This window comes from Triticum dicoccoides, chromosome 4A (genome assembly GCF_002162155.2).
Source record: "Triticum dicoccoides isolate Atlit2015 ecotype Zavitan chromosome 4A, WEW_v2.0, whole genome shotgun sequence".
Lineage (NCBI taxonomy): Eukaryota > Viridiplantae > Streptophyta > Magnoliopsida > Poales > Poaceae > Triticum > Triticum dicoccoides.
Genome location: NC_041386.1, coordinates 601,384,548 through 601,400,004, shown reverse-complemented (window position 1 = coordinate 601,400,004; position 15,457 = coordinate 601,384,548). Strand labels below are relative to the sequence as shown.

The following is a 15,457-nucleotide window of genomic DNA, read 5'->3' as shown; positions in this document are numbered from 1 at the left end:
CAATACCGGAAAAGGCTTTCGTCCCACTTTATAAATAAAGCAACCACCGAGCATAAAGTCCACAAGGTATCATCCGAAACACAAATACACCCAACGCCACTGCACGAAGGTCCAACACAAACGCACAAAACACAACACACACACAACACAGGTTCAGCTGTGGGCACAGCATAACAATCCCAACAAAACACCAAGGGACGCACAGACAACAAACGGCGGTGGCCACGGCAGTGAAGCAGAATCTGAAGTCTGCACCGACGTCCCCTTACGGCATCTGGTTTTTTGTTGGTTCGACAAAAGCTTCTTCCTCTGATGCGTCATCTGCTCCCATGCTCTGTTTCCTCTGATAGTTTTTTCTTAGGGTTCCACTGATAGTTAGTAGTACTTGTTTGAGGACCTGAAGTGTGACATATTTCCCTGTAGAATAAAGGGAGCAAGAGCTGACTAAACTTAATTTGATTGCGCTGAAGAAGCAACAGGCAGCTAGACCATCCAACCAGGGCCGGGGAATTTTACCAGCTCTAGTATTCCTCAGTACCTCACCATCATCTGAAACCTCTTTCTGAATTCCTATGATATACGGTGACAGATTAGCTAGTACTCCAGTTTCAGAACCTCAAATAAGTTGCTTCCATACAAAACACAGAAAGGGAGCCAGCGCAAACCTAGATAAACCAGGCCGGGACTAATGCTCTGGACGAAATGTCTATTTTCTACTAGTGACCGACATCTGAGTCCTACTAATGCAAACCAGACTAGTACTAATCAAACACTTGGACTCCTACTACATGTACAGAACTAGCATCGCACGAACTTGCATATGACTTATGATGATGATGACATAACCTGATCATGTGGTGGCATGATAGGTTGTAAGCTGGTAATGTTGAAGCATGCCAGTCTTATGTCAACCGTGTAACACCAGTATCAACGTGGGTCAAGTCTTGTTCCGTTCGTTCCCTTCCATGCTACCACATGTTTTCAGCAAAGGATACGGTTTAGTAAGTTGCAAACCTCTTTCCTTATACACACCAAATAGAGGGGCCGTGATGAGGGTTCCATGGCCCTGGATTAAAGCCCGTCATCCGGTCAGGGGGCATGGGTGTTTCCGGTTGGGACCGAGAGGGGGGCACCCCTTAGAGCGCGCGATATAAATTTGATCCCATGCTCAAGATTACCTAACATTCTCTCTCTAATCTTGACTCTTTGTCTTCGGTGCGAATCCAGTCTTGACTCGTTATAGACTATCTCTTGTCGACTCATCCGCACCACAACAAGTTAAATTGATACACTTCGTTGATTGCAACAATCTCTCCTCAATTTCAACTTGGCGAATTTTATGTACCACCTCAAAAATGCCTTGGACTACCCAGTCTAGCTAGTAACCCGTGGAATACACCATCCGATGGACTTCACCATCCACCCTATCAAGATACATGCCGACTTCTTGTAGATCACACCATCCAGTGCACTACACCATGCACACTCCAGTCTCATATAGAGACATGGCCTAATCGAAAAGACTCACCTTCACTAGTTTACCTCCCCACATAGTTGAACTTGATCCTCTCGTCGAGACACATAGACGACCTGGGCATGCTTTATCTTCAATGACTCCTCACAGAGATGAGCACTTGGAAACGACGACGACTCACTGACACCACGGTGACTAGTCGCGCAAACTCGCGTGACTCTTAAACTCATTTATCTCCCGCGGACGACTATCTTGGTCACTTCTGGCACCGCACCTCGGCACCACCGCTCCCGTCATCGATCTCCATTCGCCTCCTTGCTGACGACAACCTATCGTCTCCCTCCTCGTCGCTCCGCCGAACAACAATCACCTGATCCTCCTCGTCGCTGCGCCACCGAGCGACTTCATTGCCCGCCCCGAGGCACTAGTCGGGTCACCACCCCGGGTCAAGTGCAGCTTTACTTGAACCTTGCACTAGATACAAATTGTTGGGATTCGCCCATGGATCAATCACATCAAATCACACGATGAACACGCACACAAAAAACTGATAGCCAAAGGTCCTTGTCACGTGCTTTGTTTTTCCTATTTATTGCTTTTATATTTTTCCCGGTGTTACTAAATCATGGCCTGCTCAGGGAATATTAATCAAACACTTGGACTCCTACTACACGCACAGAACTAGCATCGCACAGACTTGCATATGAACCGGACTAGTACTTCTACGTAACTCAAATAATTCAAGATTACCTAACAGGCATCTGGGGTGCCATGTAGGTCATCTGGGCTCTTCCTCCATGGCTCCTTCATCGGGCCTGGCCGTGTCCTGCAACCCACTTGCCAACTCTTCTAGCCGCTTAAGGTAGGTGTCACATTGACCTTGTCGGTTCTTTAGTCATTGCCATGTGGCATAGGTGCCTCGTGTTGGTCGTGGCACGGCCTTGGCGCCCTGTCTCCTGTCCCCTCACCTTTCTTGGTTGGAGTTTGAGCTAGGCTAGTTGAGGGTTGTGTTGCTTCACTTTTTTTTTTCATTTTCCCACATTTTTGGTTTGGTGCCCGTCCTCCCTTCTCTAGGTAATGTTCTCTTCTATCTATCAATGGCATTATACACAATCTTTCTATATTTGTGAAAAAAAGACGGTCGATCCTTTCGGCCGAGACCTGAAAACACACGCGTTTGTGCATGCTGGCTTCCAAGCAACCTGACAAGGGACTGATCTTCCAGAGACGTACGTACTAAGCTACTCCCTCTGTCCCATAATATAAGAGCGTTTTTGACGCTGCTAAGATTGATCCTGCCGAAGACTAGCTAGCTGAAGCTAACACACCAACACATGGAAACTAGAAGCCACCGGCTTTGATAGGTCCACGCAACGATACAATTGAAACGTCGATTGATGGCCACAGGTGCGTGTGGCGGCGGGAATGCCTTGTCCAACGTCGGGTCCTATGAGTCATCCATTCTCATGGGATACGTGTCCTCTATGGGGTGGAGCTGAAACCACAGGACGGCGGCCTGATAGAGAAAGGCGTGAACCTGCTTATCGCCGAGATGGGGTGATTTTGCCAGTAACTACTTGTGGATCTGTCCAACATAGAGCGAAAGATCAGGCTACAGGTTCCCTTGATCCTCCAGTATGCGGTTCCCCACAGCATGACAACCACAACGACTCATTCCGTGATGCAGCTGTTCCCCGGAGACGTGGCTCGGGGTATCTACAAGAGCGCCTCACTGCCAAATTAATTCCCAATATCTATCAAGCCTAGGATTTACCAACGGCTTGAAAACAATTCTTATCATGCACTTCTGGCCAATATTTGTCAATTTTCTGTGGAACTTGCCTCTGAAAAATGTTCCTTTTAGAAGGATGTGATGCAGGTGGTCAATCAATTGTTCCCCATCTACCATGAATATACAGAATAAATGAATATATGTGTCAGACTTTTTATAATGATTGACAGCCGCTCAGGTTAAAGAGCAACCGATCTGGAGACAAGGATGGCGCTGGCTAGGGCCTTGCCGGAGGTGAGGACGACATTGCTCACATGGGTCACAGCCGGAGGAGAAGCAGGGGTTCCTTGGCCAGGGGGGCACTTAGAGTAGGTTGTTAGTAGTTGAGAGTTACTTAGAGTACGTTGTTAGCAGTTGAGATTTAAAACCTTTACCAGTCTCTGCATGGGCGCACACCTACGGAGTAATAGTATTTGCTAAGACTGCGAAGAGAGCAATGCTAGACACATACAAGGTAGTTAGAAATTGATTGGCTGAGATTTGGTTAAATGAGGCGGGCCCACCAGTGAAAATCCGGGGGGGGGGGGGCAATTAGAGTCGAACATGCAGCCTAGTCCGTGAAAGTCCGTCTCTTTTTGCCTTGTGTAATATTATCGCTGCGAAGACGTTGAATGAAACAATGGTAGCCCACATGTTGTAGTCAGATGGGTTATATTGCACGGTAGTAGTACACAAGTGGATTGATGAGGGACAGGTCAATGAGAACACCGAGAGAAACTTGACTCATGTGTGTTTGCTGCTGGGAGCTTCAAGAGTCGAAACACGCCATGTACCTATTTGAACACGGAGATGAGATTTGGACTCATCACCAGTCCCTGCTCATCACACGCTCGAATCATAGAGGTTCTATGTGTAGGGCCAGCAACCAGCATGCATGCATGTGCAGCGTTTGCTTTAATTCCAATTTTTGCGTGGAGATGAAACCAATTGTTGCATTACATGCACTGTACCGTAGTGTTGGTATAGTTTGCATTCTGGGGTGTGCAGTTCAATGTTCCCAAGACGATACTGAGATATCAAATGACATTGCGGGGTTCAATGGTTAAATAAGATGCCCAACACCCGAGCGGCTACCTTACTTCTACTACCACAAGTTGCACAATTTGTAACGGAGACAAGGATAGACACATCAATAAATACGTATAAGTGCAACGAAATGATGGATAGTGTCTTGGTCAGTCTTACGAGTAGGTGTGGAAGATGGATATATAGATGATCATCAAGACTGAGAGCAGGGCAGCATGCAAAATTAGAACAACATAGTTGGGTGCATTCAGTTTTTATGAAGCATACACTCAAGTTCTGTTCGGCATATATATTCATATAAAAACACGCACTGATTTACAATAACAGAAACAATTCACCATGGCTAAAAATTCACTTACAAGCAAGCAAAACTATCGAGGGTATGTCGCAGATAACAGGAACTCATCTTCTTGGCTATAACACCTGCTTCCTTCGTTTTTCTTTGCTTGTTGGCTGGTGGATGGATAGCCTGTTGCTGCATATTCCTTCTCAACTGTTTCTTCTACCAAATCAGCCTGGACACGCTTATTGGGTGCTTGGAGAGCTTCTAGCGCCATCTCTACTTGCCTCATGGTTGGTCGCTCCTCTGCTCTTAGTTTCACGCACTCCATGGCTAGAGTAGCAACTTCTTTCACTTTGCTGCCCCCTTCTTCTATAACTTGTGGGTCTAGTATTTTTTCCAAATCGCCTTCTGCAAGTAGTGCAACAAATTGCATGACAAGTCCATCACCCTCGGAAGATCTATACACAGATGGCTTCTTCCTAGTAAGCAATTCGACAAGAAGGACTCCAAAGCTATAAACATCACTACTTTCCGTGAGGCGTCTAGTATAATAATACATAGGATCTAAGTACCCTATAGTTCCTTGCACCGCAGTTGTTGTTCCTGTTTGATCCATGGGAATAATGTACCTTGAAGCTCCAAAGTCTGACACTTTTGCTGTCAAGGCATCGTCAAGAAGTATGTTGGAGGGTTTGATATCTCTATGTATTACAGTGACTGACATAGCTGAGTGAAGGTAAGCAAGAGCTTTCCCTGTTTCACTTGTGATCCTTAACCTATCTTTCCAAGGTAGCGATCCTCGTTCTTCCGTGTGAAGATGATCAGCGAGTGTTCCGTTGGAAATGAACTCGTAAGCCAGTAAAGGGACTTCTGTCTCGAGGCAACATCCACGAAGCTTCACAATATTTCTATGGTTGATCTGTGAGAGTATGGCAACCTCATTTATGAACTCGTTGATTTCTCTTTTGACAACAATATTTGACTTCTTGATGGCCACAACATGCAAGTCTAACATGATCCCTTTGTAGACAGTGCCATGCCCACCTCCACCGAGCTTGCGGGCTTGATCAAAATTGTTGGTAGCCTTCTCTATCTCCTCTAAAGAGATGAGCATCCTCTCTGCGATGTCGGCTCTATGAGATACCAATTGCCTTAATAGCTGGCCACGGTTTTGACTAAAGAACTTCTGTCGCAACACCTTTGTCTTGTGTTGTTTAAATCCACGGGTTATTAGAAGTGCACCAAGAACCAAAAGTAGAATAAATGGGCCACTAGCGACTGAGAGACCAATGACTAAACCCATGTTCTTGTTACCTGAAAAGCAATTCACACGTTTACTGCTGGTACTATTTGCTCAACCATATATACTAGATGGAAGACTGAAATGCACCATTAGTCCACTAACTCAAACCGATTGCACATTTTAGGCCAACAACTCAGAATTGATAGATTTCGGCCATTAACTCGTTAATTTGATCAAATAAGGCCAAAACTGATCCGAGAAGGGAAAAACCGGGCACGGAGCTGCCATGTCAGCCTCCCTTCATGAATTAAGAATTTTTTACTTTTCAGGGGGGCTATGTGCAAAGTGGCCAATTTTTCTCATAAACCTTGCTAACAACATGTATATTGAGAAGAAGCACATATATATATTATAATGAACCAGCGTTGCCGAGAATCGGACAGAAGCCCATTGGGGCTGCTGAGCAACTCGCTAACCAGCGCAACATCAATCAACATATGTACTAAGATGCAATCCGTTCTTTATTAGAATGATGATACCTTGATATTAATGGAATACAAATCCTTTCCAAAATCCATGTGATCACGTGGATCCTTTCTTAAAGATCCATTCCTAAATCCACTTTCCTTCTGTTGGCTATCAGGCCGCTCCTCAAATTAACATGTGGGTTTAGGAAAGGATCGCGTGAATGTAGGAAAGCATTTGTATATTCTGTTAATATATGGAGTGGGCTTCGACTTAGTTCACAAACATGAGGATGTTGTGCTGGTCAGTTAAGGGCACGTTTGGATCCTGGGGCCTCGCCGGGCCAGTCTAAGCATTTGGTTCAACCGAAATAATTTGGCTTTAGAGGGCAAGCTAGCCTTGATGGGTAAAGAAATCATCGTTCGCCGAGGCGAGCCAATTTGGCTCGCTCTTGACGGCAAGATCTTCAGCCGAGCTAGCTGGGCTAAGGCAAGGTGAGCAGTACAACCAAATGTGACATTAGTTACTTGGCAATGCTAAAGCACTTGTGTTCGATTCTCGGCAACACTAATTTTTTTTTATATATAGTTTTTCTCCACAGATGTTGTTAGCATGGTTTGTGAGAAAAAAACCAGTCACCTTGCACACAGATCTCCTAAAAAAATTATTAGTTCACTAGCGGAATAAGGGAGGCTGACATGGCGGGCACCTGGCCAGTTTTTTCCTCTCAGGTCGGTTTTGTCCTTATTTGATCAAATAGACAATTTTATGGCCTAAATCGATGAATTTCCGAATTGTTGGACTAGTGATGCATTTCACTCCTAGATGGAACGAGATAATTAACTAATTAACATTAACTGTTCCATTGTTTCCTGTTGCACGCAATAGTAATCGACACGCTAGTGTACCTCGGATTGTGTCCACAGAGTCGATGATGCAGCCACCGGGCTTGGTGTAATTTCCATGCGTTCCATTCGGGCAGCGGCACCGGAACGAGCCTGACAGTTCCTCGCAGACGCCGAAGCAGAAATGTTTTTCTTTCTGATTGCACTCTTTGATATCTGCATATATATTGTCTGATCAAATCAAGCAAAAATAGAATCAAGTTTACGTAAGTCGCATGTCAAGTTGTAAACTCACCTTGGCATCCTCCTGTGAGGTAAGGGTTGCCCTCGTAGCCCTCCTTGCAGTGGCACGAATAGCCTCTGATTTCTTCAATTGTGTTTCCGACGCTGCAATTGCTGTTGGTACTCTTGCAGATGCCCCGGGCTGCGTCGCGAGGGCAGCGCGAATGGCCAGTGTTATACACTGCTGCGTCGTGTGCCAACGCCCACGCGAGAATCACGGGAACCCTGAGCTGATCAGCCTCCCGCGAGAGATTTTTGTTTGCCCGCCAATCCACGTTCATGACCACTTCCAGGTTGTGGTCTACGTCGAACCAGCCAACCTCGGCGATAAGCACGTTCACGGGGGAACCAAAATTACTGTACACGCCGCTGTAGTTGAGCTGCTTGAGCTCCACGCCGTAAGACGCGCTGGCAGTTTGGATGGTGGACTGGCAGCAGCCGATGTTGGAGCATGCTTTGGAATTTCCCCTTTTATAAGTTTGGGTATAGCTAATGCCATCACCAAATTCGGGGCAGAAAGAGGCGCAGCCGCTGGCGAGGCTCCGGTTCGCCAGCAACGTCGCTTGCACATTGCAGCCCGTCAGTATGAACTCATTGGACCCCGGGTTCAGCAGGTAGGCCACCCCACCGGCGCCGATGGTCTCAGCGTCAGCTATGATCCACTGGCCGGAGCCGTCGCTCATGTTGATGGCTCGCAGTCCACGATTGACGATGCGCATCGTGCTGTTCTTCAGGGAGATATCGACGACCTCGAACACGCCACCACTGCCCTCGCCGAGGAGCAGCCGCGGGGGCTTGCTTCCGTTGTTGTTGCAGGTGAGCTTGAACCCCGGCCAGTAGCAGCTCTTTGGGCCCATCCCGAACGGGTAAGGCACGCTTACGTTGCCACAGGTGGTGTTGCAGCCGGGCATCCCTATCTTCATCCGCGGAGGACCTGCTGCGGCCGCCGTTGCCGAGATTAGCAGCAGCAACACCGCTGCCGCAATGGATACGCAGCTGCTTAGCATTATCTATGGCAGGACAGGATGGATTGACTTGTCGCTACAGTTACCTAATTCCAGTGGTGTACTTATGCAGTTATGCGCTACGATGCAGGAGTAATCCAGGTGTGCATATCTATACCACTCGCTAACGCTAAGGTGTGTGAGGCCTTCTTTGAAAATGGGTTGAGTGAACTGCAAATCTGTGCAAATATCTATTTTTCTGAGACATTCATGTGGACAGAAAATAACAAAAGTCATTCGCAAATTTTGTCATTTCCTAGGCAACTTCGCAAATGCACAAGTCATTCGGATATTCCAATGACGAAAGACAGAATAAAAAATAAATAGAGCGCACGTGGTTGGGTGATTTTTCGTATGGATTTGGCCAAATGCCTGATGAAAGAAACATTAGCCAGCAACCGTGTGTTTGAGTGGTCCAGATGGCTTTTCTAGCCATCAACATATTGTTAGATCCAGAGCCACATTTCCATCTTATTTGATTGACTGGAAATGAGACGGAGTCTAGATATTTTAGGAATATATTTTGTGTTTTAAAACAAACAACTCCACTTAATTAGAGGCAGACCTATGAAAATTATTTGATTGGTTGTAAATGTTAGCGAGTCGAGATATTTTAGTGTATGTTTTATACTTGTAAAGAAGATAGTATGCAAACTTCACCAAACTACTTCCACATCGAGGATGGTCGTTCTCACAAAGACTAGCCTCCAAAAGGACTAGTATACAGGTCTATGGCTTTTTGTGCCCCTTGAAAACAAAAATGTGTTCTCGCAAAAATAAAAGGAAAACAAACATGTCACTGTCTTATATGTGAAGACTTGGACTTGGCCGGTCTCCCCGGGACCCACACAGAGTTTCGATGACTGAGGGTGAGAACCGTTGGTCAAATAAACGTGTTCTTCTACCCTTAAAGGCCGGGACGGTGATTCCAACCACTCTTTATCCTGCTAGGTCAGGAACATCAATGCTTTTTTTGGGGGGTTGAAGGGTGGATTTTATTCACTCAAAATGAAGCATCAAGATGATACAAACGCAATGAGCACGCACTCTATCGCTGCATAACTTAGATACACACGGTCAACAATAACGCACACTCATAAAAAACACAGACTACTGTCATAGGCAAGTTACAATGATATGTCATAGGCAAGTTACAATGATATGTACGGCCCTTATGCTTTTTTATTATTGCCCGTACCTAGAGATATCTGTCTTTGAGCTCTCCGGTAATAACTGGGACCTGGCTTTCCGATGTTCTCTATCTCCTGAAGAGCTAGATGCTTGGCAGAGACTTGTTGCCTACATCCCCGTGCTCTCGGAGAATGAGGACTCAGTTGTGTGGCCCCATCTTCTTCTGGCCGTTTCTCTATTAAATCTTTGTGTGATAGGTTAATTTCTGGCACCCCTACTTCTAAGGTTACATATATATAGCGTTCTCGAATTACTCTCAAGATTAAGATTTTCTTGTGGCAAGATTTTAAGGGGCGCCTGCCTACGGCGGACCAGATTCGTAAATGTAATGGCCCAGGCTCAGACAGATGTGCTTTATGCGGAGAATCATATATTTTTTCCACTGTGCACTAGTGGAAAGAGTGCTAGCACTAGTAGAAAAAGGCCCATTAGTCCCGGTTCATTGGATCTATGACAAGCCCAACGCCTTCATTGGATCTATACAAAGATGGCTTCCTCCTAGTAAGCAATTCAATAAGAAGAACTCCAAAGCTATAAACATCACTACTTTCTGTGAGGCGTCTGCTATAATAATATGTAGGATCCAAGTAACCTATAGTTCCTTGCACTGCAGTTGTTGTTCCTGTTTGATTCATGGCAATGTACCTTGAAGCTCCAAAGTCTGACACTCTTGCTGTCAAGGCATCATCAAGAAGTATGTTGGAAGGCTTGATATCTCTATGTATTACGGGCACTGAAACAACAGAGTGAAGGTATGCAAGAGCTTTGCATGTTTCGGTTGTGATCCTTAACCTATCTTTCCAAGTTAACGATCTTGGTTCTTCCGTGTGAAGATGATCACTAAGTGTTCCATTGGAAATGAACTCGTATGCCAATAAAGGGACTTCTATCTCGAGGCAACACCCACGAAGCTTTACAATATTCCTATGGTTGATCTGTGAGAGTATCGCAACTTCATTGATGAACTCGACAGTTTCTCTTTTGACAACAATATTTGACTTCTTTATAGCCACAACATGCAAGTCTGACAAGATCCCTTTGTAGACAGTGCCATGCCCTCCACCACCAAGCCTTCGAGCTTGATCAAAATTGTTGGTAGCCTTCTGTAGCTCTTCTAACGAAATGAGCATCCTCTCTGCGATGTCTGCCCTATGAGATACCAACTGCTTCAGCAGTTGTTCACGGATTTGAGTTAAGAACTTCCGTCTCAACATCCTCAGCTTTTGTTCCTGAAAATCACTTGACAATACGAGTATGCAAAGAACCAAAAGTAGAATGAATGGGCCACTTGCAGCCGACAAACCAATGATTAAGGCCAAGTTACCTGAAAGTTAAACAATACACGCACATATGTTTACTATAACTATTTGCTTAAGCAGGCCCAATAAAATAATAGTTCCATTGTTTGCACGTACTAGTAGTAGTAATCGACTGGCTGGTGCGTGTCATACCTGTGTTTGTGTCTGCGACACAGCCCCCGGGTATGGAGTAGTTGCCATTGGTTCCTTCTGGGCACCGGCAGCTAACATATCCGGGCAGTCGCTCACAATGGCCGAAGCAGCCATGTTTTTCTTTCTGATCACACACATGGATATCTGCACACAATTTAATTTAGCATGTCTTGTTTAAGACTAAGTAAATAAAAGATACCATAATTAAGTTAACAAAACATCAACATGTGCAATAGCTGCACATGTGAAGTTGTGAACTCACCTTGGCATCCATAGGTGAGGTAAGGGTTGCCGGTGTAGCCGGAGTTGCACTGGCAAGAATAGTCCCCGACTGTATATTTGACCACTCTTGTGTGCAATAGCTATGGGTGCTCTTGCAGATGCTCCGGGCTGCCTCGTCGGGGCACGGCCCCACCGGGACCGCGGCACCATGCGGCACCGCCCACCGGAAAATCACGGTGGGCCACGAGGTAACATTTATGACATTCTCCGGGTAGAACCAACCCTCCTCAGCGATGAGCACATTCATTGGAACATCGTCGGGAAACGGGTCGGGCACAGGGCCGTACCGCAGGCAATCGCCGAGCCGATTGACCTCGACATCATAGGACGTGCTGCTGGACAAGATGGACGACTGGCAGCAGCCCAAGTTGGAGCAGCTGTTGGAGTTGTAGTCTGCGGCGAAATACTGGGCGGGGAGCGGACTACCATTGTCGTCAGTAAATATGGGGCAGAAGGAGGCGCACCGATTGACGATATTTCCGTTACACCGCAGTGTCGCCTGCACGTTGCACCCGGTGAGGATCATCTCGTTGGCCCCCTGCTGCAGGAAGTACGGCGCCCCGCCGATGGCCTCGGTGTAACCGAGGCTCAACCGGCCAGAGCCGCCGCTGCTCATGTTGATGTTGATGGCTTGTAGTTTGTGGCTGACTACGCGCATCGTGAGCTTCTCTAGGGAAATCTCGACCACCTCGAATGCACCAGCGCCACCATCACCAAAGAGCAGCCGCGGGGGTTTGCTTCCGCGGTCGTCGCAGGTGAGCTTCAAACCCGGCCAGTAGCACCTCTTCGGTCCCATGCCGAACGGGTAGAACACGCTCACGTTGCCGCAGCTGGTCTGGCAGCCGGGCAGCCCGATTTGTGGTTCCCCGGCGACCGCCGGGAACGAGATTAGTAGTTGCAGCACCGCTGTGATGAATACGCACCGGCTCGTTAGCATCACGGCGGAACGGAGATAGATGGACCTGTCGCTAAAGTTAGCTAATTTCAGTGGGTGCAATTCTGCTACATATAGGAGTAGACGAGTGGTACACGTCTATACTCTACCACTCACTAACGTCAACACGCGGGAGGCCGTTGCCGTCATTGAAAATTTGTTAGGTGAACTGAAAATCTTTTAAAAATGGAAAATATGTTATGTAAAGTTTCAAGTTTGGTGCGAATACTTGTGTTTATAAAACATCTGTAAAACTATAACAAAACTTATTCATAAATTAAGTCATGTCTTATGGATATCTGCAAATGCACATGAGACATTCTGGTAGCTACATGCGAGATTGGTTTTTGAACTTTTTGACGCTTCAAAACCCAAATTCGAGATTTAATTTTATAAATTTACGTGAGCACATGAGGCGGGCTGTTGTTTGTTTGGATTTGGTCCGTTCTCCAATTTTACCCACTAGTCTCCCACGTGGCTGACCCGTCCCGCTTGGTCCTCATACCATTACTCGCCCAGCGGCCTGGGTTGTGACCGGATGGATTGACTTGTCGCTAGAGTTAGCTAATTCACTGGGTGTACTTCTGCTACATAGCTGTAGACGAGTAGTACACGTCTATACTCTATACCACTGATTAACGTCAACACGAGTGAGGCCGTCACCTTCATTGAAAACTAGATCGGCAGCGCGCCTTGGCGCGAGGGTGCCGATCCTAACAATGTGGTCAAGCAAATATAATCATGGTTTAGCGTACGTATTCAAATAGGACAACAAAATAAAAGAAAGAAGAAACATTCACTTCTAATAAAAGACATCGAGTCATGTGACCACGAAAGGTAACCACTTCCATTAAGTTCAGTACTAAGAGCGCGAAAATGAGAGAGCAATGTCCTAATCTGAAACAAAGTTTGCAGCACATCCATATATAAGTAAGGCAGCTACATAGGATAAAGTTATACCAAAAACAACTTCATTGCAAAGGTAACATCTAAAAAAGGAGGTTAGTAAACACTTACTAATGATTCAATACTAAACATCAAGGTTCATCACACGATATTGGCAAATTTCATACCAAAGCATACTTGTTGTAACAAATATACTCAAAACAACTTCTCGGAGTATTAGTGCATTTCATAAAACAATGCTATGAAGGGGGACATTCACGATACAACATACATGTTGGTCCTCAACTTTCATTTTTATCTATCTAAGTATATTGGAATTCCAAAGAGCGGTCTTTAGGGCGTCGTGCCCTGTCCAGCACCATGGTCCAGTGCTCAGATCCAAACCATAGAGCAGGTTACGGTGATCATGGTCCAGGTGGTGTCGAGTAGAAAAAACCACAATATATTACACGTGAAAGAACATGCCATTCTTGTACATAAGTGAACCCCTAACGAAGCAATGCCCTAGATCATCTTCACACACCTATGAGACTCCAGGTTGTAGCCTTAAAGATAAGTGTAGACAAACCATGTCAATAGTAATACATGGGATGCAAGAGTAGAGAACATTTACTGTACACAAAGCCACACCATTCTGTCATAGAAGTAGGGAGACAGAGCACTAAAACAAAGAAGAGTACAGTTCCCTTTCACCAACGGATGAACTTTGCAATTGACACTCAAAAGGGGATGAAAGCAATGGGAAATTTTCTTCTAAGACTGCCAAAAATCATTATGAATCATGGGCATGTGTCCTGCACACACACATGATGCATTTTTTATTATTACCATGCACTACTGCCTACTCTATATATCATTAAGAACAGGTCACTAATTCCTTTGTATGGTTGACACTAAGATAAAGTCACATGTTCAAATTCCATTAACCTAATAAGGCAGTAATTCAAACAGTCCGTCGAAGCCTTTCCAAAGAAGGCCCCTAAAAGATAATCAACCAAACTATATGTACTGAACATAAGAACTTATTCCAGAGATATGTTAACAACACATTATGAAAGATTATACCTCCACAAAGCAAATCAGGGACGACAAATCCACGAATGTCCATCCCCACTTCCTACAATTACGCAAAATAAAATCTAAGGTGAGAACATCACTGAATTCTAATAGAAATCTGAATTTTGCTATGAACCATAGCATGCACTTGACAAAGTGAAATATAAAGAAATGGAGTTATTATATGAACCATAGCATGCACTTGAAAAATAAAAAAAAAATGTGAACTGGAGCTAAACCTATATAATCATACAGTGGTATTTTCCTGAAAATTTAATCATAAAAAGAAAGAAAAGAAAAATCAGTGGATAAAAAGGCAATCAGCATGCCGAATCACATCATTATATGAACAGGCACAAAGGTCAAACAGGAAGTCCAAGGAAGCCCGAGATGATGGTACCATATACATATTGTATATGAATATACCTTCATCGCCGGTGTATATTGGATCGCCGCTCCGTGCCCCTTTCATGATGTTATTATATATCGGATGCTTAGTTGTTACTGCAGCTCTAGCATGAGCGAAAGCTCGTTAGTATTCTTATACTCATACGGCATTATATCTTTAACTGAACTAAGCATCCTAACAGTGTGCGAACAACTAACCAGGGAGTCAATCAAAGTTATAGAACTAAAACTACACATGTAACTCAGAATCCAACTATCCATGTGAAATCGGAGAGAAGTAACCAACTGTTTTTTGTTGTCTTATATTTCTCATGACAGAGCCTGGGTGATTTTGTAATCAGTACAGTAACTGTAACCCATGTGCATATCAATGAGCATGATATGTGTCATGCACTATTTTGACAAACATGATAGAAAAAAATCCTTTACATCTACTGTTAACTTGATTCAGTTTCAAATGTAATGCTGGTTCATACATCGAGAGAAGCCTTGCTTATTAGCCAATTTAAGCCTTGCTTATTAGCCAATTTGAGAATCAGCCTCCTATAAGGCTATAAGTACCAATGAGGTAGCACTAGTAGAAAACCGGCCTTTTGTCCCGGTTCGTAAGGGCCTTTAGTCCCGGTTCCCGTACCGGGACTAAAGGGTCGTTACTAGTACCCTCACCCTTTAGTCCCGGTTCAAACCAGAACCGGGACAGATGGGCCTCCACGTGGCCTGTGCGCCGAGCCCAGGCAGAAGGGCCTTTGGTCCCGGTTGGTGGCACCAACCGGGACCAATAGACCTCCACGCGTCAGCATTTCTGTGGCTGGGGT

General features: G+C 45.2%; 3 protein-coding genes and 1 long non-coding RNA gene across 5 annotated transcripts in view; all 4 read right to left on the bottom strand.

The window, feature by feature from the left end:
* Window positions 1–4,569: 4,569 nt before the first annotated feature.
* Window positions 4,570–8,417, bottom strand: LOC119287207 (wall-associated receptor kinase 2-like). Its single transcript, XM_037566733.1, has 3 exons — window positions 7,424–8,417; window positions 7,192–7,344; window positions 4,570–5,889 (listed from the first exon to the last, which is right to left on the bottom strand). The coding sequence occupies exons 1-3, from the start codon at window positions 8,415–8,417 to the stop codon at window positions 4,664–4,666; spliced, it is 2,373 nt and encodes a 790-aa protein (XP_037422630.1). The 3' UTR covers window positions 4,570–4,663.
* A 1,616-nt stretch (window positions 8,418–10,033) lies between these two features.
* On the bottom strand, window positions 10,034–11,052 carry LOC119283758 (putative wall-associated receptor kinase-like 16). The gene has a single exon (XM_037563172.1). It carries the CDS (start codon window positions 10,817–10,819, stop codon window positions 10,034–10,036), a length of 786 nt encoding a protein of 261 aa, XP_037419069.1. The 5' UTR covers window positions 10,820–11,052.
* On the bottom strand, window positions 10,811–12,275 carry LOC119283757 (wall-associated receptor kinase-like 1). Its single transcript, XM_037563171.1, has 3 exons — window positions 11,319–12,275; window positions 11,057–11,200; window positions 10,811–10,929 (listed from the first exon to the last, which is right to left on the bottom strand). Exons 1-3 carry the CDS (start codon window positions 12,273–12,275, stop codon window positions 10,915–10,917), a joined length of 1,116 nt encoding a protein of 371 aa, XP_037419068.1. The 3' UTR covers window positions 10,811–10,914.
* Window positions 12,276–14,243: 1,968 nt separating this feature from the next.
* Window positions 14,244–15,457, bottom strand: part of LOC119289333 — an 80,008-nt gene continuing 78,794 nt past the window's right edge. Inside the window, exons 3-4 of one of the 2 annotated variants that reach the window (XR_005141483.1) lie at window positions 14,661–14,746; window positions 14,244–14,295 (exon numbers count right to left, since the gene is read on the bottom strand). This is a non-coding gene — a long non-coding RNA (uncharacterized LOC119289333). The remainder of the gene's footprint in view (window positions 14,296–14,660; window positions 14,747–15,457) is intronic. The other variant, XR_005141484.1, reaches the window with a different exon arrangement.